Genomic DNA, 26,394 nt, shown 5'->3' with positions numbered 1-26,394 from the left:
CCTTGTGAACCATGCGAACTGGAAATATTTTTTTCCAATAAAGCAAGGTAAGATTTTCACATCACAAAACTCCAAATTGAAAATAGGACTGAAAGACACTTTCATAAGTTTCCTAACACAATCCCATGCCATTACATCCAACCATGAATAAACTTTTTCATGAAAGGACAAAAATGCTCTAAGAAGGAGAAAACAAAACCAAAAAAAAAAAAAAACCAAAGCAAAAAAATCCCCAAACAAACCCCAAACACGGTAAGACATGGTACACAATCCTACAACTCCAAGAGACAGAAAAGTTGTTATTGTATTTACTTGAGAAATTTCATCTGGGATAGTGAAACATATTTCAGAGGTTATTACTCAGACTTATCTTACTCCTTTCCTATCTTACTTGGTCACTAAGGTATATTAAAAAGATATCAATTTCCAATACACAGCCCTAACTACCATTTTTCAGGTAAACTTTTGTAACTTTCCCAATAATTCCATGCAACGAACTTTAAAATTCCGTAGGTTTTCAAAACAAAAGTTGTTAAGCTCCACAGCTTTCAGTATCTACTAACATCTTTATCTAGTACAGCTGATGCATTCAGAGATATTTTTTTCTTGTTGTACTGCTGACAGCAAAACACTTATACACAAATATAATATGGATGAAAAAATCAAAACTTTTCATTTTAGTCTATGGGAACATTGTAATTCAATAGGAGTTTAAATAAAGTAAGAATTCTTATGAAACACTAGTGCCTGAAACAGTCCATTTGATCACAAAATTGGTAGAGGAAAGGCAATTATTTTCACATATTACTCAAAGTGGCTTAGAATTGATCTGTGATACTACCTTTAGGGGTAAATTGCCTCCAGTAATTTAGGGGTAAACTGTCTCCAGTAAACTACCTCCAGTAATTTAGGGGTAAATTTTCTCCAGTAACAACCTTTCCTATGAGTCTACAAACCTCTGTGCCAATTAATGCCAGTTATCATGGAGATTTCCTGTGACAGTGCAATAAGGAGCAATTGCCCCCTATAAACTGAACTGAGACCAACTCACTTAATAATTTGTAGTAGGAAAAAATTTATTGCAGAAATGTCACAATCAAAAAGCAATACCTAGGCCCACCTCAAGCAAGCAACAATGCTACCATCAAATTTGGTGTTGTTAAACAGCTCACTTAGGTCCCCTGTAAACTGTCAGCTGGTATTGACTTTTGCTCATTCATACTGGTGATTTACAGATGAAAAGCTCTGTATGCTATTCCCACTTCCCCGAGTCATCCAACACCTAGCAACAAAGAAGGAGGATTTGAGGAAAATGAAAAACTTTGAGGAATGGTGAAAAAATCACTACATGACATATTTTCTAACAGGTAAATGATGAAAATGTCTTCAAAGATACAGCCACCAACACTTGAAATCTGAACCCTATCTAAAACTACTGTAAATTCCTTAAAACAGTTACTGAGTTTATGCGCTGGGATACTCTCACAGCTGAATTGCTGACTGCTGTTTGTAAACTACCCGCTGCAATCACCACACACAATAGTTATGGGGAAAAAAATATCTAATCGTTACCTAAACTGAGTTGTTCTTTTGATTTAATATTTTCTAAACTGCTTTTCAAAACAGTTAGATAGGCTGCTCGGCAGTTCATGTAAAAGATTGCTTCTTCTGCATGCTGGGACTTCTTTGCTTGGGAACTCTCTGAGCGTGTGACTTTCTGAACAGAGAGGGATGCGTTATTCTCAGGACTGCTGGCCATTCTGTGAAGAATACAATTACAGTTAGTGTTTGTTACTTTCTTGCCTGTTTAATAACGTCTCTGCTTTATCCTCTGAAACACAGACTAATACAAATTATCCTAACATCCAGGCCATATGTTTTTGGTTCTCTAAATCTGGGATGAGAATACATACCTATGTTTGTAGGTAGGCACCATGGGATCTGCAAACAAAAATAGCTTGAGCTCTACTTATTAACAACAGTTTATTCTCTATTGGCAGTCAAAAGTTTCATTTTATTGTATTTTATTTTAATTTCAGACATTTTTATATCACAGTGATTATATAGTCATGTTATTTGAAAGCCTAAAAACAAATTTTCAAGTTATCTGTAATACAAACCATTGATATCCATGTTTAGAAGTAAACCACTAGGGCTTGTCCATACTACACACTTACTACACATTTCTACGACAATTTCTCTCTTGCCACGTTAGCTAAATTCTCCTAATGACAGAATGGGAAAGTTTGTACAGAAGTGCACTTGTTGGCTGTGATGACTTTACTACCATTGTCTATGCCTAGCATGATTTGTCACAACAGTATATTAATGAACATATCATATCTACCACTGTTTTGTCCCCAGTGCCACTCTCATTGTTGCTACAGTTCACCAGCAGTAGCAAAAGTGGCTTCTCGCGGTTTTTTCCTAAAAACACTCCAGTTTAAACATGGCCACAGGTGCGAAAGGCACAGAATTATTTAAAAGACCTTTTCACCAAACAACAATAACGAAGTAAACATTATCGAGAATGGATGCAGCGCTTACGTCACTGGAGAGCATTCTGTAGCTGTATGATTATGACTGACTCATGTCATGTTGGATTCTCTATTATAATTCTTGGTGTTAACAGCAGAGTAAAAACTCCCTTTGTCCTCCAGTGCAAATTACATGTAACTGGTTTATGCTGCACTGCATATTTGTCAGGATTTCCTCCCTCACTCAAAAGTCGACTTTCATCTTTCCAAGACTGATTTAGCTGGAAAACTGGCTAGATTTACATAGCCTCAGCAGAGACACTGTGTAATGTCATAAACAAACACTATATAATATTCATTGTTTAAAAAGTGATCTAATAATTATTAAATTGATTACATGCTTTTTTCTGGTTCCCATACCAGAATGGGATTTTGTTTTCCGTTTTTACAGTTATAACTTGATTAAACATATGGCTAATAGTAAAACTGGTCAAAATTTTAACCCTTAATCCTTCAAGTACATGAAGTTAAATACACTGAATTGTACCTTTAAGAGTTATCTAAATATAATTAATAGAAATAAATAAGTCTGACGCTAAGAATGTGCATAAAAGCGTGTAAGGTAAGTCTTTTACATACAACACTACCCATATAGTTGTGAAACAATGAAAAAATATGAAATGCATTTTTTCTAAATTATTAAAATGTTTCAAAGCAGTAACTAATACTGTTTGCTCACCAATGGCCAGTAAACTTTAACAGCAGCCTTTCTGCTTTTACCAAGGGTGATTAAGGTTTTTAGAAGGCCATCACAGAGGGACACTAAATCGTGTTGTACTGTTGGTCTAACAGCCTCTCATATTATTTTACCCAATGTTGGCTTCAGAAAACATATTCCAGTATAATAAATTGAATACCCCAAGTTCAGCAACAAGACAACGACATCATAGGGTCCCCTTCAGGACTCATTGGATTTTTACTCAGGAGGCCTAAATCACTCGCACCTTCTTGAGTTATATAGGTCTTTTACACTTGGGAAAGAAAGATAATAATCGCTTATCATGGATGAAGTACCCTATTTATAATACACAGGCCGCCTGCCTGACACTTTAATATTACACTGGCATTAGAAGGACCCCATAGGGACACCGTGATACAGTCTGGTTACTGCAAACGGGTGTCACTATAATTAAGCGCCAGTGTTACACACACAAAATGGGAGTGGGTTAAAGTCAAGGAGGAAAAGAAGAATAAATGTTAATTTTCCCGTAACTAGTTTATAAAATGTGAACTCTCGTTTATACTCCTTAGACTTCCCATTACCCAGATATTTCTTACACGGGCCACAGTTCTGCCAAGAAGCGCTGCCAACACATCGCTCAGAAATCCAGTGAGCAATAGCTTAGTAACAGCACTGCCAGCAGCCCCTTGGTTTAGGTGGTTACATTTTTACTGGACAAATGACACTTTAGACAAAACAGACAGAGGGGAGCAATCCGGCCTCGGCTGAGGCGGGAGGACAACACAGCCTAACTATTACTTTCAATGTTAGTTCGATGATTCTAACAAATAAAAACCACCTTCCAAGCAGGAATTAAGTCATACCCTTCTTGGCAATACTGACCTTTCCGAGGCTGAGGTTCACCTCCATCCACAGCAAACACGCACCAACAGGGAAGCTTCGCGCTGCGGCTCCTTAGCCTTCCGAGCCCAAGCGCTCAGGCCTCACTCCCCTGAAATGAGGAAACTTTTACCACATAAATCTCGTTACCTCCCTCTCCGGTGGGCGCAGGCATCTTCTTGAGCAAAATTTATCACCCACCATCGCGCAAAAGACGCTACAATCCCTTTGCCGGCGCCCGACAGATGGGGAAGCAACTCTCCCGCCCTGCCCGGCGTCCCCAGCCTCCCTGAGGGGCCGGCTCTGCCCGCACCTCACCTCCCAGCCCAGAACAAACCTTCCCGAGGGGCGGAGGCCGCCACCGGCCCGGCTCCTACCGTCACACAGCACCGAGAGCAGGGGCAGCGGGGCCCGACGAGCCGGCCCTCGGCCCGCCCGAGCCGGGGGCCGCGTCCCGCCCTCTCGGCGCCGTTTCCAGCCGGCGGCGTTTGGCCGGTGCACGGCGGCGGCGGGAGGCGGGAGCTTTGCAAAAGGCGGCGGGAGCGGCTCCGGGCACCGCAATGTCGTAGGTATCGGGTAGGGGTGGCCGAGTGGGTCCGCTCGGCTCCGGGTGCCGCTGTCGGCCTCCCCCCCCCCGCCGGGAGCCGCTGGAGCGGAGCGGGGCGGGCGGTGGAGCCAGGGCCCGTGTGGGACGCGATGAGGCGGAGCGCTTCTCCCCGGCGGCCTGGCGGCTTCTGTACGGCTGGGAGCTTGTTCCCTGAGGAGAAGTGTGCTCCTCGCGTCGTCCCGGAGAGCGGAGGAGCAGGCTACTGCCTGGGGAAGGGCGGGTTTTGTTTCTAGCTCCGTCTTCCCGTTGTTGGATGGGGCCGGGAATAGTTAAGATGGTTGTTCCTCGGGGCAGGGCCTTGTCCAGATGGAGCTTGGGTGGGCAATGCCCACTGGCATGGGTAATGCTTTATGTATGTTCCGTGTTCCTGGAGTGCTGCCTCCAGCTCCGCGGCCCTCGGCAGAAGGACATGGAGCTGTTGGAGTGGGGCCAGAGGAGGTCACGGAGATGATCCAAGAGCTGGAGGCCCTCTGCTGTGGGGACAGGCTGAGAGAGCTGGGGGGGTTCAGCCTGGAGAAGAGAAGGCTCCGGGGAGACCTTCCAGCCCCTGCCAGGCCCTAAAGGGGCTCCAGGAAAGCTGGGGAGGGACTCTGGAGCAGGGCCTGTTGCAATAGGATGAGGGGGAATGGTTTTAAACTGGAAGAAGGTAGATTTAGATTAGATATCAGGAAGAAGTGTTTCACTCTGAGAGTGGTGAGCCCCTGGCCCAGGTTGCCCAGAGAAGCTGTGGCTGCCCCATCCCTGGAGGGGTTCAAGGCCAGGTTGGCCAGGGCTTGGAGCAACCTGGGCTGGTGGGAGGTGTCCCTGCCCGGGGCAGGGAGTGCCACCGGGTGGGCTTTAAGTTTCCTTCCAACCTAAATAATTTTATGACTCTAGGGGTGGAAGAGGGGCAGGAGCCTTGTCACAGATGGGTTGTGTTGAGTTTGACACCAGGGGTTTGTGCTGCAGGCTGCTGTGGGAAGTTATGGCAGGCCATGACACGTTCCCTATCCATTTTCCATCAGTCTGTATCTCTTTGTAGTGTCTCCTGTTCTTATTTGTACCATTCTTAGCAATTTATCAAGCAATAGTCATGTAAGTCTGATGCTATTCTTGCGTATCTTTGCTAATCTTGGGCTTCTGAATAACAATAAAGAAAATGTGTAGGACCTTGCTAACTTCAACAGCAGTAAGGTGAAGCTGTAAGACTTCTGCTGCCTATATATAGGCTTGGGATATTGTCCCAGTTTACAGCTCCTCATGCCATTTCAAAGATCACTTATGTTAGAGCTAACATAGGTTCCAACTTCTGCCAGTCTTTCTCTTGACCACAGGTGGTTGAAGTAATCATGCCAGACAGTAGTAATACAAAGGAAACTTAACAATATACAAGCTTTGATATTTTGGTGTGTAAGTAAGTCTGTTTCTCGCTGGTTGCACGCTGAGTTTAACTACCATTTAAAATGAACATAGAAAATGATCATATATTCTTTACGCTTTTACAATTAGTAAGACGTTTTTACTGGCAAGTTTTGAAGATGAAGCAAAACGTAAATAGCATAGAGCTATTTTCTGTGGTGATTTGTTTCCCCCCCACCCCCAGTAAAGCAGAAACTTAAGAGGAAGCTAACTGAAATGCCTTCAAAATGCGCTACAATAATCCCTAGGGTATTTTTAATGAAAGAATATAGTCAAGTCCATGATACTGTATGTGATTGCTACCATTGCATTAATTCATAAATGAATTATGAAGGAAAGTTAAGTGTATGTGTAATTAAAAATAATATTAAAATATCAATTTCTTTATAGAAAGTTAGATTGCATACCTACACTCCCACAGTTAAGCAGATAAGTGCTTTCATCAAAGCACTATTCAAGTGAGTAAAGGTCTCCCAGTATTAGCAAGGAACTGACAGTATGACCTGATAGATAATACACTATAGAACTAATATGTAGTTATTTAACCTTATAAATATTATGGGGAAAATAATAATTGCAGGTTGTACGGCTACCTATAAACATGTGCCATCATACTCTGCATAGTTAAGAAAATAAAATTTTCTTTGAGGGAATTTTGAACGAATTCAAGGGTAGGAAACTCAGGTAAATAAGTTGTTGTGTACTGTCATCACATATACTGCATCTTTTTGTGTCCTTTTCTTATTCATACTCTGACATTTGATTCTACGCCATAGCCAAAGCAAGGCTTTTTGAGCCATATAGAGAAGATAAACCAAACTAAAGCTGGTGCTGTTCCTCCATGGTGGGTCCTAAAATACTTTAGGAATTTTGTTTGCACCTAAATGCTCATATTGTTTTTTCTCCATGTGCATCTTTTGAAAAATCTGAGGGAAGACACTTTGGCCAACTGAGTCTTAGTGTTAGAAGTCTGGATGAATTTTGTGTCCATGGTCCTAGCCAGGGACCGCGTGTAGACTAAGAGCACAAATTTTAACTTATTTTGAGTGAATCACAGTCACCAGAGATTTACCTTCTCATATTATGGCGTCAGAAAGACAATCACTAAAAACAAGCCCAGAAGCAAACCAGGCTGCTGGGTAGGATGGAGTGGGAAAAGCAAGGCAAATTTCACCTCCTGATGCCAAAATTTTATCCATGCAGCTCCTTCCAAGGTTGAAGTGCTTGCGTGGAATGAGGCTGCCTCTTCGTCGCCATAGCTCAGGGTATTTGCGGGGGCTTTGCAGGCCAGAAGAGAGAATTTTGGGCTGACTGCAACTCTATCGCTGTACACAGTACTTGGCAGACTTGAAAGAACACAGTCTTGACCAGTCCACAACTTTCTCTCTAAGAAATTTTCTAAATGTTTATAATCTGGTGGGATTTTCAGGTAGTTTCTCATATATCTTCATCCTAGAGCTATGTTGACTCCAGATTCTGCTTTACTTTGGCTTCCAGCTTCTTTTGAAGTCCATCATAAAAACTTCCATCATAACATGCCTTAGTATAACATGCAAATGCATTGGCCCCTAGAGCATCCTTTCAGAGTACATGTATTAATAAATATAATGTTTCTCTGCTGCCACTGGGGTGGAAGATGTAATGGAGTCTGCATTCCTTAAGCAATATGGGTTTCTATTTAAAAAAGAAATACATTGTAAAGAATTCCATCAAACTGTTACAGCTTTGACTGCCCTTTGGCAAGAATTTCCCACGCTTTTTTAATTTAAATGTTACCTGTTTACTTGGCTTTTTTAAGACAGAATACTTCTCTTCCCCTTTTTGTAATAGAGATAGTTGTGAAACAGTATTTATATAAGACCGTTACCTGAGTTATATTTCAAAAATGTGTTTTCATTCCATTTTTCCAATGCTTTAATTTACAGTTTTGGAATCGTAACATAAATTTTAAAACTATATGTTTGGAATGAGGTCATCTTAATTCCTTACAAGTCAAAGTATTCTTTTCCAAGACGAAAACTGTGAACTAAGTTCTTGAAATATGATGCATTTTCTAAATCTTGTTTAATTTGATACAATATATATGTTTCTTGGGGTCTGTGCTTATAAAGATTTTAAATTTTTTTCCTCGTTGTTTTATATAATGCTTTAAACTATTGTTAAGATTTAGGAATGTGCTTAAAAAGTTTCAGTTGTCTCTGGGAAAAATAGTCTTAATTTATGTTGACCTTTCTTTCCTTTGAGCATTTAGTCTGCATTCAATAAAATTTTGATGACTGCTCTTTAGAAGACAGCTGTACGATATAAAGTATTATAAATATTCAGCTTTCCTCTTCTAGCGTTGCCATTAACAGCTGGGCATCCAGTTCAGCAGAGCAGATTTTGCAGAGAGAGCTTGGCATGTTCCTGAATCAGTATAGTGAAAAAGACTAGAAAATAGTTTCTTATGGTTTGGGGACCTGTAAAGACATAGAGCATCTGTTCCCCGGTTAAGTCATAGTCTGGTAGCACTGAATCATGTTAAGAGCTAAAATGATGGGAAGAACTACTTTTTTCACCTTGGCTGTACCTGTTTTAAATGCCTAATACATTATTTCTACTAATGGCAAAATAATTTCAACCCTTGCTCAGAAGGTATGTAAATATTAATGCTTTTGTATTTTTTCATTGTTTATAGTCTTTGAGAAAGAGACAAATATACAATGTGATTTTACTTCACTGTCTTGGTTTTTATCTCTAGTATAAAATGGAGAATTGGATTTTCTTATGCAAACATTTTATTCCTCTAAACAGGCAGTGTTTTTGTTACACAGTATTTTAATCAGCTAATGTATTTGCTTTGGATGAGATTAGTTTTCTTGTGTAGTATAAAAAAATGTGAAACACAAAAAAGGAAAATGTCTTTAAAATTACAGATTATAGACCTTACTACCAGCAATCTTTGTGTCTAGGTGACCATAAAACTTGTCCATATTTTTCTCTTTCAGAGTTAAGAGAGCATTAAAGTTGGACACCATTAAAAAAGATGATGTAAGTATTTTTTGGTGTATGGAATCATCTGGGCTGTATATATATATGTACGTGTGTGTATTTATATCTATATGCATACATATGTGTGTATATAAACATGATACATCATTAGAGTTGCATTTGTATTGTTACAGATTCGATGTTGTCTAGAAAAATCCTAACAACGCACAAAATTACTGCTGAAAATATTAGTATAAAATTTATTGTATTCCATTGTCATGTAACTGCCTGGCCCTAAGTAATGTACATCTGCATGAATCACATGAAAATAATGGAGAAATATGCATATTTTTATTGCCATCACTATTTACCCAAGAGCTGAATGAGTTAAGATCCTTGGTGAAATTATTTATTAGAAATTAGCTCCGTTATCCTGGAAGCAAATGTTCTGCCATGTAATTGTACATCTAACAATATGGAATTATGATAATGCTGTAATCTGCATATTACAAACTGCAAAATTGAAATGAAAACACTAAAGGCGTTTTCATGTCAAGGATATAATTATCTCCCTCAGCTAATCTGGCATAATGAAACAATAAAGTACTAACACTGCAATAAATTTCACCACAGTTATCACAATAAAAATAAAATTGTACTGTTGCTATTATTTTTTGTAAATGCAGCTATAGTATACTCTCAGTACCAGCATGTCATGACATATGTCAGTTTATTATCTGCTCCTACCAACAGTGGGTGTTGCTGCAGACATCCATACAGAGGAGCTTGTGAGAATGGCAGTGTTTAAAGGAAGGAAAATTTTGGAAAAGTAGATAGAGAAATAGCTGGTCAGCAGATAAGCTCCCAATAAATCTCCATGTCTGTGTCACTTTGAAGAGATTTGTTTATATGCAGCACATATTTGGAGGTCTCGTTGGTATTTAGCAAAACAGAAATTCGCAATTTTAAAAATTTTCTAGATACTTTTTTTTTAATTTAAACAAAGGTGGCAAAGTACCGCAGTGGCACTAAAAAAAATCATTAGCAATTTAATTAGCAGCTTAGTGTACCATTACCCAACTTGTTCTGCTCAGAATGCAGCTGTGACTGTAATTTTGCATCTGTTTCTTGGGCTGTAGTAACGTTTTTGTAGATGAGTGGTCCAGCTGAAATTACACACAATTCCCTTTCTGCCTTAAAGCTGTTCCTTCCCTGCCCCCTCCCCATGAGATAAAACGAAAGAGTTACTTGATGGTTACCTGCATTCAGGTTCTTGTGCAGCAAAAAGCTTAACAAAAGCCCATCTGAATGATAAAAACTTTTACTGGAATCTCAGTAATGTAGGCTTACACTATGATTTTTAGTTCATACAATGCCTCTAACAGATACATGTCAAAGATTTAAAGTGTTTAAAGTATACCATAATTAAATAACGTTGTAGGAGGTAGGAAGGATGTAAGGTAATAAACACATGGTTTGTGTGAAGTATCTTTTTTAGCTCTGCCACATCCATTACTGTTTCTACAATTTCTTTCCTGTTATTCCGGAGGCCCTCATTCCACCTGCTGGTCACAGTACCCAAAGCATGCCTGAACTAACCAGATCAGAAATTAGTATTTTTAGATTTTGTGATGTTAGTGTGGTGTCATTAACAAATTGTGTAACTGGACCACGACTCTCCTTCCTGGAAGGAAAATTCTTACTGCCAAATAAATACTGTCCTTTGAAGTACTACAGTAACTTTTTCCAGGTAGCTGCTCAGTGGAGTCTTACTTCATATCCAGAAATATGGTGGCTGAGGTGACTGCTGTTCTAGCAGGAAAAATATCCTGAAAGTGTAAGCAGATTGGAGATTCTCCCTGTTACAAAAGAGTTTTGATGACATTTATATGCCTAAAGTGGCATTGATACTTTACTATAATTAATATTTCATTTAAGACGATTTGAAACATTTCTGTAACCTGCTTGAATGTGGCAAAATATTAGTGACAACAGACTGAAGATTTCCATCCGATATTGTTTAAATACTGATAGACTGCAAAAAAGAGTATAAGCAGCTGGTGTGAAATTATTTAGGGTATTCAAGACTAAAACAAGACAGAGTAATATCCAGGAGCTATAAGAAAGCTAGGTAAGTGGGCAGCAAATTAGATCTTTTGAAATACGGTGTAAGTCATATTACTAATGACTAATACTGTTGGGTTCTAGATTAAGGGTAACCACTCAAGGCAGAGTAGGAGAAGAAAAACATCAAAACTGCAGCTTTGTGTAGAAGTGCAGTAAGATATATAAGAAATAGAGTAGCAAGCAACACTGTAAGTATAATGTCATTGCATAAATCAGTATTTTGTCTTCACTTGAATTAGAATTGAATGTACTGTCACTCTACTTTAAAGTATAATTGCAGAAATAATAATCTTTGAACCTATATCATTCTGTGGAAGAAAATGAGTGTGAACATAGACTGTGGTACAAGTGGCACAAGAAATGCCTTCAAATGAAGGAAATTAAAAGATCAGGGTGTCTTAATAGGAGTTCAGTAGTGAAGAGCAGGAAAGGGGTATAAGACTATGCTGTTTGCTTTTTAGAGGGGATATTGAACATTCTTGTACTTTTATATAATCGAGAGGAATTTAATAATATTGCGGTGTGGAAAACTGAAAGCCAATAACGCTTATATGATATGTTAACTTCTAGAACTCATCCTGTAATTTTGGTAAAGTCGAGAAGGTAGTAGAAGCCATGATAAAAACACTCATTCATACAGGTGACAAGAGTATGCATATCTAGGTAGGTGGGAAAATAGCAGTGTTAGGCTTCAGGACACTTAAATCAACTGCTAACCATCTAGGATCGAGAAGACGACTTCTGAGGGTTACCTAATTGTCCATTATACTTCTAGGTACGACTCATATTCCTAGTTCTTCTGTAAATGTATACTTTTTAGAAGCAGTTTCCTTATAACACCTCAAGAATTTAAGATTAATTATGAAAACATTAATATTCTCTATCATTAATTTACTCAGTAATAAAATGTAGCCTTTTCCCAGGTCCTGGATTCCTGATGGATTGTAGAGGCTTTAAGTCACCTTTGTATATGTAGCTTTGTGATCTGATATGACTTACATCCTGGTATGACTTGTGGCTTTCACCCATGTTACCTGGTTACTGCTTTTGCCTCCTAAATCTAAAATTGCTGTAGTTAAATTTTCCAGGGGATATTTGTGGGACCTTACACCTACAAGGTTCAGGCCTTCTCAGAGTTGTCTTTCTGTCCTGTACCACGCTCTGAGCTCTCAACCATGTCCCCAGTAGCCCTTTTCCCACAGCACCAAGGAGATTCATGCGCTGAGAAATCCTTACTGGACTGGAAGATTAGTATACCCTTCGTTTAGTCTGGTTTAAAAAGGAGTAGGATGAGGGTCTTATTCCAGCAAAGCAGGACAACATATGGGAAGTATGGAAAGGGAATAAATGAGTTATTAATTTGAAAATGCAGTGGAAATATCAGTTACTAAAGTGGAAATACCAGGTTGTCTGCTTTTTTGAAATTTCTTTTTCCTCAACTTGGCTTAAGTACTGTGCATTCTGTAATGAATATAAACCCCAGATCCTCACCTTGTATTTCATTTATGCTATCGAAACAGTGTAATTATTAGCTTATAAAAAAAAAGCTTACCTATTATACTTTTTCTAACATAAATTGAATAATAAATGAGAGATGAATTAAAGAGATTACAGAACAATCATGTACAATAAAGCTGACTGCTGACTTTAAGTGTCTCCTTTAAGTGCTGTGTGTCCATGTGTATTTTTGTGTATGGCTCCTTTTTGACAGACTTTTTTGATGGTGTTATTTAAAGCTGCTAAACTTCGTAGTTGGAATCAAGTTGTTACTAGAGCTGAAGCCCTTTATGTGCAAACAAAGTGTGGTTCTGGTTTGGTTTTTTATTCTGTAGATTAGCAGTGCAGTGAAATCCCAGTTTCTCAGAGTTGCAATTCAGCATCTAATATAGAGAGTGAACTGTGTCCCAGATAACCCCAGTTAATATTTCAGAATTGCAGACTAGTTCTTTTGAAAACTTCTGTGCACAATTCCTTTAACGTCATTAGGTAACTCCTTTTATAGCATTATTGAATATCATATTGAAATTGTAAGCCAGAAACAAAATTTTGGATTTAAGGGACTTGGTGTTTTTTTGATTAACACTTGTTTAGAAAATCATTAGAAATAACTGTCTTTTGATAGAATTAAAATCTAAAAATAGTGGTTTATAGTTCATGTGTCTTAAATTTTCAATACTGCAGGAAAAATAATACCAGGTTTTGACTGCTTTAAAAAAAAAACGAAACAAAAAGCACCCAGGTGTTAATTCCAGAGTATCTAAATTTCTGGAAACCACATCCTTTTTGTTTATGAAAACTGGGAGGCTAACGTTTGAAGAACTTTTTATTCTTTTGAGTAAAACTAATGTGAATGAGGAGGGGGAGTGCTAGAACGACTTGGTGGGCACCTGGCAGCCAGTGAAGGTCACCCCACCACAACATATAACACGGGCTTTCCATAAATGGGAGCACATAAAGTTAGGAATTGCTTAGAAAAATCTATTAGCAGGTGGTAAATGTTCAGAGAGGCTTTGTCTGGTTTGGGGTGCAATATGTAACTCTACTGATAGGAAAGGGAGAGGCCAGCATGTAATTAATTTGCAGAAGGGAAGTTTACAACCATTGTATGTTTAGGTGGTCATAGGTAGTTCTTTATCGTTAGCCAATATTCATCTAGATTCTTTGTCTTTTGCTACATTTTAGCCATCTGATGCAACACCTTTGAAGACCAGAAAGGAAAATCTAAGCTCTTATTCACCGACAACAGGGACACGCGAAATGAGTCCATTTTCACCTCCTACGAGTCGTAATGCACAAAATCTCAGAAATCATCCATCAAATGGTTAGTTGAACATTCTGCCTTTCTTACTGCAACATTTTTCTGGCTATTGGCTTGATTTAGTAACTTATGTCTCATGTGGTATGTTTGATTTCTTTTTCCTCTTAAAGAATTTTAATCTCTTTTGGAAAAGCTGATGTTGATTTTTAAAGCTTGAATCTTTTCAGTATAAATCTTGGGGGTGTTTATGAAACAGCTTGTTTGTGAAACAAGTTTTGCTTTCTGTTGATCAATATTAAAAATGTTTGACTTTGGCTCAGAACAAAAAAGCCTATACTGGCATTTTTGGCAATAATTCCATTAATTCCTTTGGTTAGGCCTGTTTATGGTAGCCATGTCCTTTGTTTGCTTTCTTTCTAAGTCCCAGTTTTCATTGCCAGAACTGGTACGTGCTACTGAGAGTGACTTTGCTCTTCTTTGGATTATAGGGGAAGATGTTCTGACATTGCTGTGTACTATGTGCTGCTTCAGATTATTGCAAGGAAGTCCTGGTTTGCTCTTGCAAGGCAGTGCCATCCATTGTTCATAATACGCAGCTGAGGTCTGGGCTCTCTCGTGGTCCAGAGAGCTGTAAAGAAAAGATGGGTGCAGTTGATGCATGTTTATTTTTGTGGCCTTTTGAGAACTGTGTTGCGATTTGCAATGCAAGGCCTGGTTTACGTACTTCCAGGTTTCTGGTGGTAAATGCTTGCATGTATGCATGCATACCTACATATAGCATTTCTCAGGTCTGAGTCTTTCTCTATCAATATTGAAAGTTACGTAGATTTTATCAAATCAAAGCTAAAAGGGAAGTTCAGTAAGTTTAACTCGTCTGCTTGGCATTCTTTTACATAATTTTTTACTATTTTTTTTCATAGTAAGGCACTTCAAGGCAATTTTTAATTAATCTAACATAACACTGAATGTCATTTGCTCTCAGAAAATATGCCTTTTTAAAATCATATTATTTCCAGTTCACTTTAAGATATATGTCCACTTAGTTACACAGTCACAGTTTTTGATGCAGGCGAACTATATATATTTTCAGTAGACTAACCTGCTTTTATGGCTGTATAGGTTGGGGTCTTTTTAAGTGTTAAAGAACCATTAGGTCACCTGGTGTGTCTTTTTTATATTAAAAAACTAATACAAAGAGACTTTCTTGTCATCTTTCCCATATAGAGCCCAAGAGCTTTATTTCCTTGCAGTACAACTCCTAGAAAGACAGTTTAGTCTTGATTTGAAGATTCAAATTATTTAAAAAATAATAGTAAAAATCCATCACTTCCCTTGTTAGCAAGTTCCTTGTTCAATTACCTTTGCTATTACAAAAAAAAAAAATTCTCCTGTCTGATTTTGAATTTGTCTGGCTTTAATTTTCAGCCATCAGTTCTTGTTATGCCTTTTTGTTGGGTTAAAGAGCTTTTTATGCCCCATATATTTTGGAATTTATGTGCAGTAATTGAGGCCTCACTAACATTCGTGAATTATGATGAGTAGAAATATTCTGAGCAGGATAGAATAACCACTGTTTGAAATTTATCTAGATGTCTGCAGATTTTTGCACTAGGTATTGCAACACATGTTCTCATGATGGATCTACAAAAGTGGATTTTTTTATCTAGGAAAAAAGGGATTTTTTTTTCTTTTTTTAAAGGAATGTGATCAAGAAATTTTGGGATTCTATCAAAGCTGGCTGACCAAAAAATGAGAATTACTGGAATCCTTCAAGCTGAAAATACTGCAATCTGTGAGCATTACACCCCTTTTCCTTATTAAAAATAGCAGATGACCCGAGCAAGCATGGCAATGTCGGGTGTTTTGGTGGCAACATAGCTATGCACAGTTACAGGCCCGTGTGCCGAGGTTTTGGGTTGGTTTATTTTTCCTAATTAGTATCGTGCTAGGAAACTAAACAGAAGCAGCTATATCCTAATTCTTTGTCATGCTGCCAGTCTTCATTATAACCTGCCTTTGTGTCCTTGTTACCTGTTTGTCAAACAGTTTTAATGCAGTCGAGTTTTTTATGAGCACTCGCTGACGGTTGGAATACTCACAATTTTCCTACTGAGTTCTCTGCTGATTCCAGTTTTCCCCAGAATAGGTTGTCTTCTCCACCAGTGCTATGCTTTTGAATTGGGGGTTTGCCCCTGCAACTAGTACAGAAGTGGCTGTTTCAACCATTGACATTCCAAGAAACCTTTGGAGGAATAATTAGACTAATTTTCTCCCCACTCTTTCAGTGAGTGATAGCATGTCTCAACTAGTTCTGCAAACCTGATTTATTGAAAGGACCTGTCTTTTAGGACACCCTTGCCTTCACATAATTTAAGATACATACAGTTGATATGTGTTTAATTTTGTGGCCTTTTGAGAACTACATTGATATTTGCAACGACAGGCCTGCAACGAAGTTTATGTACTTCCCGGTTTGGGATGGAGGGAGTAAAACTTTGCCTACCAGAAAGTAAGGATCTTTGCCACAGTGCCTACCCTGTCTTGTGAACAATTCCTTCTCTCAAAACTAGTGACAACTTCTTTCTTCCTAAAAAGATGGTGATTTGGCACAGTGAGTATCTCTACACTCCCACTTCACATCTAGAAATCTTCAGTGACATTTAATCAGCCGTTCAAAGTATTGACCCCTGCATTCTTAAAAGACTATAAAGAGTTTCTTTTGGGGATTATTTTCTTCTTCATCAAAATTGTTTAAAACATTGTCTTAAGTATTCCCACGGATAGCCCTGGTTATGTGTTGAATTTTCTCCTTGGAGTTTAAACCAAGTTAGATAGCAATCTAACCCCACTGTTTTCCAACTTTCTTCTTACTGTGAAAAGTAACTCTTCCAGTGAGCAGCACTCTGACTTAGTTTGTTAGGGAATTTATGTCTTTGACATGTACATTTATCTACTCTGTTTTTCTTCAGAGAGAAAGGTATTTTCAAAGTCTTCACAGGTCAGATTTCTATGGCAGTCTCTGCTTTCATCAGTAAGAAGGAAATTTTGTGTTTGGGTGTATTAACTCCTCTACCCGTCTCAGGATTTGATGGTACTTCCTGGGTGGAACAAAGAGCCTATGTGACTTTTTTTTTTGCCTTGTGGTAAATCTGAATCTCTTCATCCTGTAGGAAGAAACCTTTCAATGAGAAGAGTTGCCAGTAGGTGTTCTCCGTCAGATCAGAGATGTGGCTATTGTTACTGCCATCAGTTGGTATGCCTGTGCTGGCATCTGCTATGTCATGGAAAGGTCAGGTCATACCATACTTCAATTAATTGTTTTGTCATGATGTGGCAAGCTCCATTCTCAGCCAGAATGAAGCAGTAAGTATTCAGATTCAAGCAAAGCTACTGCATATTATACCTAGCCACTAATGATCGCTGAATTAAGATTGCCTGTATCCTGAGGGAAGAGTCAGATTAGAACAATCTATGTCCCCGTTGACCACAGTCTAAGGCAAAGGGAGCAGTAAGCTTTCTGTTAGTGTTGCCACATCACAAAAGCAGTTCTGAAAAAAAAATTCTACTTTTTTATGTATAAATGCAGATTTTAATTTTGTGGCTGTCTGCAGAATATGAAACTATACCTCAGCCTGGCGGGATATTCACCTGCACTTTAACACTTACCTTTGCAAAAAGCTTTTAACATTATATAGAACGATAGCAGTCAGATACAAAACTAAAAATGCTATGGCTCTTTAGATATCTTGCTATCCCTACATGTTTGTAATTACCTGCTTTAATGACCTCTTTCCTTTAGTTTTAGTCGACGCTTTTTGCTGGCACAACACATGATAATACGCAAACATTTAAATCTACTGTAAGTTTTAAAACTTTTTCAGCATCTCTGCATTTGCATTATGTGCCTTATCTCTTAGGTGAAAGGAAAAAGAGGGGCAAAATGTCTCGCGTTAAAATGCCTGTATATTAGGATGTTGATGGGAAAGGTGAACATGTACTATATGTCTATACTGATATTAAGTATGGACATAGGGGAACATTCTTTTTGCCTATAAAAAGGCAGATCACATGGTCATAGCTGACATTTAGATGGATAATTATTCCATAATGTAGTACTAGCCATCTTTTTTTTTTCCCTGTGTTCATCTAGCTGCAAGATGGTGGTATATAAGACGACTTCTTATATCACAGGTTTCAGGTTGTCCTTTTAAACCCACAATTTCTTTTCTCTTTCTGAAAAGACACTTTTATTTTAAGTGTAGTGTGTTAATAGATTATGCATATCACCAGTAAGTGAGGTGTTAGAGTATAATCTATATTCTATTTTTCTGTGACCAATACGTAAGAAAACCAGAAGGCTGTGCCACCATACGGAGAGACCTGGACAGGTTGGAGAGCTGAGCAAAGAGGAACCTTATGAAATTCAACAAGGGCAAGTGTAGGGTGCTGCACCTGGGGAGGAATAACCCCATGCACCAGGACAGGTTGGGGCTGACCTGCTGGAGAGCAGCTCGGTGGAAAGAGACCTGGGAGTCCTGGTGGACAACAGGATGAGCATGAGCCAGCAATGAGCCCTTGTGGCCAAAAAGGACGATGGCATCCTGGGGTGCATCAAGAAGAGTGTGGCCAGCAGGTGGAGGGAGGTCATCCTCCCCCTCTGCTCTGCCTTGGTGAGGCTGCACCTGGAGTACCGTGTCCAGTTCTGGGCTCCCCAGTTCAAGAAGGACAGGGAACTGCTGGAGAGGGGACAGCAAAGGGCTACCGAGATGATTAGGGGACTGGAACATCTCTCTTATGAAGAAAGACTGAGGGACTTGGGTCTCTTCAGTCTGGAAAAAAAACGACTGAGGGGGGACCTTATCAACACTTATAAATACTTAAAGGGTGGGTGTCAGGAGGATGGGGCCAGGTTCTTTTCAGTGGTGCCCGGGGACAGGACAATAGGTAACGGGCACAAACTTGAGCATAGGAAGTTCCACCTAAACATGAGGAGGAACTTCTTTCCTGTGAGGGCGGCAGAGCCCTGGCACAGGCTGCCCAGAGAGGTGGTGGAGTCTCCGTCTCTGGAGACATTCCAAACCCGCCTGGACGCGTTCCTGTGCCACCTGCTCTGGGTGACCCTGCTCTGGCAGGGGTTGGACTACATGATCTCCAGAGGTCCCTCCCAACCCTATGATTCTATGAAAACAGAATGAAATTTATTACAAAATTAATGCCATTAGCTATGAGAACTTATTTTGCATTGTGCGAAGTCCACAAAGTAGCATGCGTCTACCTCACTGAGGAGTCAGATTGCAATTACTTGTCTAATGAACATGACTTTCTTTTGAATAACACTGTGGAGGAGTGCCTCCAAAAAGACTAAATACCTACAGAATGCTAAGATTGTTCAAAAGTAACATTTATTTTAGGAGAAGACGTGAACCAACACAGCTGTAAGATAGTAGGTCTTTATGATGTCCTATGTATGTCCTGTTGGGCTGCCTGATAATTCATATCTTGCCTAACTACCCAAAATCTCACAATCCATTTATGACATAAACTTCTAAAATAACAGAATACTAAATATTCACTAGTTTCTCATCATTGTTGGCTAACGTATTTTTAAGATTTATCTGAAATTGTTTTATTTTTATTCAAATCAATCCAGGGTTCTGCCATTCCATAGTACTGGTCTAAAAGTAGTATCTGTTGCCTAACTGATGACTGATATATGTGCAAGTTCTACAAGTTCTTAGATTTAAAATGAAATCTTTTGGGGTCTTAACCTTTAGCAACTGTAGTGGAGCAGCTTAAATTTTTATAGCACCTTGTCATTCTGAAGTATTTCTAAATGTTTTACAAAATATTAAAATTAAAAGTTAATTTATCCTTGAGTGCCGATACTTATGTGTAATAATTTAGATCTAGTAAGAAGAAATCAAAGTGTTTAATGCTTAGTGCGGCCTCTCTTTTTTTAGTCTGAGACGTATTACAGTGAAACGTGAAAAGCACTTCATTTCAGAGGGTCTGTTCTAGCATCAATGCATTTGTTAAGGCCATGGTAAAGACCTCTGTCCACCTGCTTTGGGAGAGCAGCCTGTGTTAGACGCTTCTCTTGGAATCTGGTCATTTAAGAATGCCCAACCTACAGAATGGCAGTCCACCAGTTTACCAACACCACATGTGAGCCTGGGTTTTATTAAGAAATCCATGGGAACGGACTTTTGTGGTAATATCCTGTTCCTGTTTCCCCACAGAAACATGCAACTGCTCAAAATATCAGTGCACAGAAATGTAGAAATGTGATTTTTCCATGCAGAATAATGGCAACTGGCGTATGATTTATCGTGCCCCATCATATGATGAGCTAGAATATTATATTGTCAATATAGCATGTCAGAGCCTTTGGAAGTAGTTTGTGGTATCTCTTTGTAGTTGTTTACAAGATGGAATTGGGGGACAGGCATTTTTTATTAAAGGAAAATGGAGGTTTCATTGCTCAGTCATTACAGTATTTTCATGATAATGCTTTGTGGTAAAATGCCGTATTTAGGCAGTTAATAGGATTAAAAAGCTTGTGAGTAGAACACAGTGTCACTGTGTCACTGACACAGTGTGTCACTGACACTGACACACTATGTGTCAGAATTATACTAGCTTCCAGTTATTAATACTATAATCCCAAGGTTTCCACAAATGTAATGTGAATTGATGAGAGGTCAAATTACACAAAAGTAAATTACAGTGAACTAAGAGTGTGTCATTATAAGGGAATCTGTCCTGTTTCGTAAGTGCGTTTTGGTTTTTTTCTCTTCCTAAAAGATCATCGAACAGTCAAGGTTCATACTAACACCTTTTTCATGTGCTTCAAATGCTCGATATCTTATTTTCATCTTTATTGTTTCTTTTCTTTCTTGTGAACCTCCTAGGAGATGGAGCTAAGAACGATTCAGAAAGCGGATTATCCAGAAGAGGGCAGCCTCAAACAGAGGAGGATGCGTAAGTGTATTTAGTGCATTGTGGGTGCAGTGCCGTGATTTTTACTTGTGAAAGAGTAACGTTTCATACAGAATTAAATTAATAGCTATTATTTTTTAATACTTCTAATTCCACAGGGTTGGGTATTCAAAGGCACTGAAAGGCAGGTTTACAGTTACAGGTACAGATTAATGCAGGGTTTGCGATACAGCTGTCCAGCCAGTTCTGTCTTTCACTAGTAGTGTGGGGCATATGACACTGCCAATTACAGGAGTCACGCTCATACTACTAGACAATGAGGTATCGTAATTAAACTACTGAAAAGAAGGTATGCTTTGCCTTTATTAAAAACTAGCCACAGATGGTCATGGTGAAAACTTCACGTTTGCTTTGCAAAATCTTTTAAAATTCTCGTCTTTTCTCACGCAGTCTTATTTTAAGCTATAAGCTTCCTGACGTTAATGGTCTTTGGGCAGTCCACAGTTAGTAAAGCACTTAAATAAATATTTCAGGTAAAGTGTTTGATAAACTACTTTCCTAAACCTGATAGATGTGAGGGAGGAGAATTGATAAAATGCATTACAAGTAAGGGTTCTAGTGTCTCATTTTGTTAGTATTGTTTGATCTTTTCTGTTATGAAAAACGTATTTAATTGTTTATAATATTGCCTAACCTCAGCAGAAAAGTGAACTGAAATTTTCTGTGCCAACAGTGAGATGTCAGGCTAAACGTGTTATGTATTTCAGCTAAAACAAACACATCCATCCCTAAGAGTTAGACAAAGGAAATATTTGTTTCATCTCTGATAGAACTTGGTGAAGAAGTGGAAAGCTGTGAATCTCTGTAAGTTGGATTGTATCAGGGATGCTTTTCATCTTAATGGGAAGTTACCCAATTCAGAAGTCCTGGAAGTTACGATTTTTTTTTTTAATATGGAAGTTGTATATGCTCAGTAACAGTTCTTAGAGTTTAAGCTTTAGTCTAGCTAAAAATCTGAAAGTGTCCTTCCTCAGTGAGCGTGTTCATACTTCTTGCTGCTAATACAATATTATCCTAGGTAGTCCCCCATCCTTGTTACTTAACTGAAATTGCATTCACCAGGGACTCTTGTGAGCTCTTTTAGCAGAATTTTTTAAAAAATTCTTTATTCTCATTCTTCTTCAACACTGTCTACATTTTTGGTCTTGAAATCTTATTATCCTGTTGTGTTGTCCTGCTTTTTTACTTGATGCTTCAAATTGTCCTCTGGTGGAATCTTGACGTATATCTTTGATGCCTATCCGAGAAAGTCTAATTCACAGCTGAGCGTGAACATGGCTATGCCACATCTCCTCTTCTCTCCTCTACAACGTTAGATATTTTTTTATCATTCTGTGTAATGTGACTGTCCTGTATTTCATTCGGGCCTGGTGCCTGCGCATCCAATTCATATTTTATGTAAATTCTCCTGTCTATAGGTCTCCAAAATCTGCAGTGTGTTTCCTATTACCCCAGTTTGTCACTAAGAGCTCACCTCTCGGTGCAATGCAAACCTCCGTTGCCCACATACTCCTTTGTTGGCCGGGTTCTTCGTGCTTTCCTTGTGTTCCTGCTTCTGACAACAGGTCATACCGTAAATCCTGTGCTGCAGCTTGTGTTACTGGAAGAAATACCACCATGCCAGTGCAGTATTCATGCAGGCTAGTTAACCGACAGTAAGAGAGTTGGGGTTTTGTACTTGAGTGGGTTTCTTTCATCGTATAGTTCAGTAGACGTTGATTCTGTTACTCTGCTTCTGTATTCTTGTATGTATTAAATACTTGTACCACAATTGTACCTGGTGTCGCAGATGAAAATTCCCTCGGGGCTAGATGTTTTATGCATGTGTTTCTTTTTTACTAACAAATACTATTTGTGACATTTATTCAACTAAATATTATGTTTCTTATGTTTGAAGTTGTAAGTCTTCCTTTTGATTATTACACTTGAACTCTCAAGGTGTTTTTTGGGGTTTTTTTTCCCTTGTAATGGGTGCTTTCCCTGACCATTAGCTTGAAATTTTTTCGGTGTAGGACAGTAAGTATCTTCTAAGTGATGGAGCTTGACAGGTAGTAGAATTGTTTGGATGGCACATTAGATAGTAAAAACTAAAAATGTTACAGTTATACCAGTGGAAAGCTGTAAACCGATTAATTAGGCGAGTTTTGTGGTTCAGTAAATCCCTTGGTCAACACATATAGACTCGTTTCTTAGAGGCAGTAACCTTGAATTGCAGAAGAATTTGAGTAATCATAGTCTTCGTTGACATGTAAATGTTTGCATTCAATAATTCAGTATGTTTTTTAAAAATTGCAAGATTTGCAGAAGACTAGCAGTTAGTGACATGCCAGTAAAACACATTTATAAACTAACACCTACACAGTAATATCTATGTGAACTTCCATACACTTTATTTTTACAGGCGGAAAATATATTGTACAATACACTGACATTAGCATTTTATTTTTTGTGTAGCCTTCTGCTCTCATGTTGAAATACAACAGTGATAAGTTTTTCTCATACTGTAGTTCTGTTTCTAAATTTGGGGGTTCTTATAAGGGGGATTCTCCCCTCTGTGGGAGGAAGCAGTAAATAGATTATTTCTCTGTTGTCTCCATTTGATTTGCATGTTTAATGGTTCAAAGAGAAAATAGCCTAAACATCCATTGCAGGAATTTTTTCAATAGATATTCAGTGCAAATCCTTAATCATGCATTAAAGTCTGCCATTTAGATCTAATCTGATTGTATATTATTTTACTCTTTATGGCAAGACCCATTTAACTCTGAAAGCTGGGAGTAAAATATATTTGTGGCTTAAAGCTGAACAAATAACATCATGCGATGTCGTCCTTATTGGGCTCAGTTTTAACTTCTCACGTTTCCTATGTCTACAAGCAGTGGGGTACGGTCTCGCAGTCCATGGGGTTGGGGAGCTCGTCCTCTGGATTAAATTCCTGTTCTTAGGAACAAATGACTTAAATTCCTGTTTTTACCATTGTCTTCCTGCACGATCATAAGAAAATCCTCTGCTATTGCTGAACCTGAGTTCCTGTCCTTAAAATTAGGCTATATGTATTTTTGGCAGTTCGCATATAAATCCTAACCAAAGATATATTTGGTGTTATATGACACAATCAGGTTGCACAGCCCATCTGTTCACAGCTTATCTAAGTCCATCCTGATTACAATGTGAAGAAACTCTGGGAAACATTTAAAACACTGATTTTCACCAAGTGGTGATGTGGCTGATTGATTGAAATTGGTCTATTTTAACTTTTTATGCAGGTTCATGGAATTGCAGTCCAAAGTGAAAAGATCGTTGGTTAGCATTCTGAAAATAAGAGCAAACCTGAGAAGCCTACAGGTCTGGTTTACACCGATTTATTTTTTTAATCTACTTTTAATATAGGATTTGAAATAAAAATGAAGATCTTATATGCAACATTTGAGTTTTAAGAAATAGGGAAGCAAATTAAGCAAATTAAATTCTTGAAACCGGGGAGGTTTGACTTGGAAATCCAGAAAATGCAAAAAAAATCCCAGAATTTAGAACATTATTTTTTTTAAACTAGAGGCGTTGCTTTTCTAAGTACACCGTTTTTAATTTGTATCACTCCTCATTTTGTACATGAATAAAAGCATATGAAGTAGTTCTCAACTATTATTTATAACTTGAAGTATGAATTATTACTGCAGATTTTTATGTTCTTGAAGATTAAATATCCCTTTGTGTTGAAGTGATTGTACTATTTAATTTACCGCTAATGTATCATCATTTAATAGACTGTTTAATATATGCTAAAATGCAAATCACTTTTCAGTTGTATTCCCATTTTGTTCCCTGAGTAAATTTAGCACAGGGTTGGCTGCTGTATATCAATATCTGGGAAATAATTTGGTGTACGCAAAGTATTGTATTGATTTATTTTACTTGTATATGTGGTCTGACAATGTTTTATTTACAAAAAAGACTGATACCGATTTAAAATATTTTAATTGCAACGATTATTTAGAAAACTCTATTGAAAAATCCTTTATATTTCTCATGAGATTGATAGTGTATGTTTTTAGATCTACCATGAAATGCTGAGGAGTGCGTTCAATAGAATCTTAACTGCTTGTAGATTTCCATTTTGCTAACATATTATAGCAAGCTTGTGCATGTGCCAAGATTGCTTTTCTGGGGATCAAGTGTTAATCTGTTTAAACAGCTGAAGACTTACGAATGAAGCGTAAATAACAAGAGATTTTAAAGTAACACTTTCAAAGGCACCTGAATGCCATTTTCAAAAGTAGCGTATGTTCGGACACCCTGAAACTTCGTAGTCCCGTCGACTTTCGGTGAGCCGGAGTCTCACGCGTCATTTGCAGCTTATGAGAAATTGGCAGAAGTTCTTTCTTTCAGATGTTTTTAATAAGTTGTAGACGTCGAAGTAGGTAGTTCGGGAATGAGATTTAACAATGTCTTTAATTACGGGGTTTTTTTTCCAGGCTTTAGAGGGCAGTAGAGAGCTTGAAAATATTATTGGTGTCTCTGACTCGTCTTGCATCTTGAGTGCTGAAGTGCAGAAAACCCAAGCGCTAAGTAAGGAGGATTTTCAATATTATTTATCCCCTTTATAACAATTTAACAATGATCACTCCAGACGTTTCCTAGTGTCATATCCCGCTCTGTGTTACACCCCAGGACTCCGACGAGTGAGTTCTTTTGGTCAGGACAAATGCACCTTAAATGTCCTTGTGCATCCAACCAGGAGCATAAAAGAAAGGCAGCCCCAACGGCCGCTCTTCTAACTCACAGCCACAGATGGGGAGGGAAAACCTGCAAGAGCAACACCTTTTCTTATGTAAATAGTTAGATACTTAGTGGGTAGTTAGCTAGTGATTAGGCTAAACGTTTGCACTTTGATTGCATTGCCTTTCTTCTCTTCTTGCAAGGAAGTTGTTTTGTTTGTTTGCCTGTTAGGAGGATTAGGCCAAACATAGGTTTCCAGGCTTTAAAAATTGCTATTCATGTGTCTTTAAATGATGGACATACCAGATGCTTATTGTGTTGGGATAAGGGCACTTTACAGCTGGCACATCTGTAATACTTTTCCAAAGAAACCCAGAAAGTGAAAGATTTTCATTTATACGTGCCCATTTTTAAGAAACTTTTTGTCCTTACTCCAAGTCCGAGGTTCCTGGGACATGTGAATCCTCAGCAGCAAAAAGCGCGTTCTTGCTTCTCTTCCCAACTGCCTCTGCAACTAGAGGGGGAGTATGTGATGGGGAAATATTCTAATGCAAAAAACTTGAGTTTGGGATAATTGCAGAAGGGAAAAAAAAAAGCTATTTGCTTTCAGGAAGAAGAAATAAAAATCTCCCTTACCAGGCCATTCCTTTAAAAGTGGTGAAAGGTAACTGTAGGCACCAAAGGGGCCCCAAATCTTTATGCTTCAGAACAGTTTGTTCAT

The 26,394-nt window shown here is 38.5% G+C and overlaps 2 protein-coding genes across 8 annotated transcripts in view; one reads left to right on the top strand and one right to left on the bottom strand.

Annotated features, from left to right (window-relative positions):
- The window catches only part of EFCAB7 (EF-hand calcium binding domain 7), a 29,299-nt gene extending 24,619 nt beyond the window's left edge, over nt 1-4,680 (bottom strand). The window contains exons 1-4 of one of the 5 annotated variants that reach the window (XM_054211529.1): nt 4,436-4,680; nt 4,102-4,210; nt 1,914-1,941; nt 1,573-1,760 (exon numbers count right to left, since the gene is read on the bottom strand). In XM_054211529.1, coding sequence (XP_054067504.1) covers nt 1,573-1,760; nt 1,914-1,936 — 211 coding nt within the window. In that variant the 5' untranslated portion in view covers nt 1,937-1,941; nt 4,102-4,210; nt 4,436-4,680. Of the gene's footprint in view, nt 1-1,572; nt 1,761-1,913; nt 1,942-4,101; nt 4,211-4,299; nt 4,327-4,435 lie in introns of those variants that run through there. The other 4 variants (XM_054211525.1, XM_054211526.1, XM_054211527.1 and 1 more) reach the window with 4 other exon arrangements.
- ITGB3BP (integrin subunit beta 3 binding protein) overlaps nt 4,566-26,394 on the top strand; it is a 34,382-nt gene continuing 12,553 nt past the window's right edge. For all 3 annotated transcript variants that reach the window (XM_054211535.1, XM_054211534.1, XM_054211533.1), the window contains exons 1-6: nt 4,566-4,663; nt 9,091-9,133; nt 13,883-14,021; nt 20,870-20,939; nt 24,224-24,302; nt 25,430-25,523. In XM_054211535.1, coding sequence (XP_054067510.1) covers nt 4,659-4,663; nt 9,091-9,133; nt 13,883-14,021; nt 20,870-20,939; nt 24,224-24,302; nt 25,430-25,523 — 430 coding nt within the window. In that variant the 5' untranslated portion in view covers nt 4,566-4,658. The remainder of the gene's footprint in view (nt 4,664-9,090; nt 9,134-13,882; nt 14,022-20,869; nt 20,940-24,223; nt 24,303-25,429; nt 25,524-26,394) is intronic.

This window comes from Rissa tridactyla, chromosome 8 (assembly GCF_028500815.1).
Source record: "Rissa tridactyla isolate bRisTri1 chromosome 8, bRisTri1.patW.cur.20221130, whole genome shotgun sequence".
Classification (NCBI taxonomy): Eukaryota; Metazoa; Chordata; class Aves; order Charadriiformes; family Laridae; genus Rissa; species Rissa tridactyla.
This window is presented reverse-complemented; position numbering and strand designations above follow the sequence as displayed.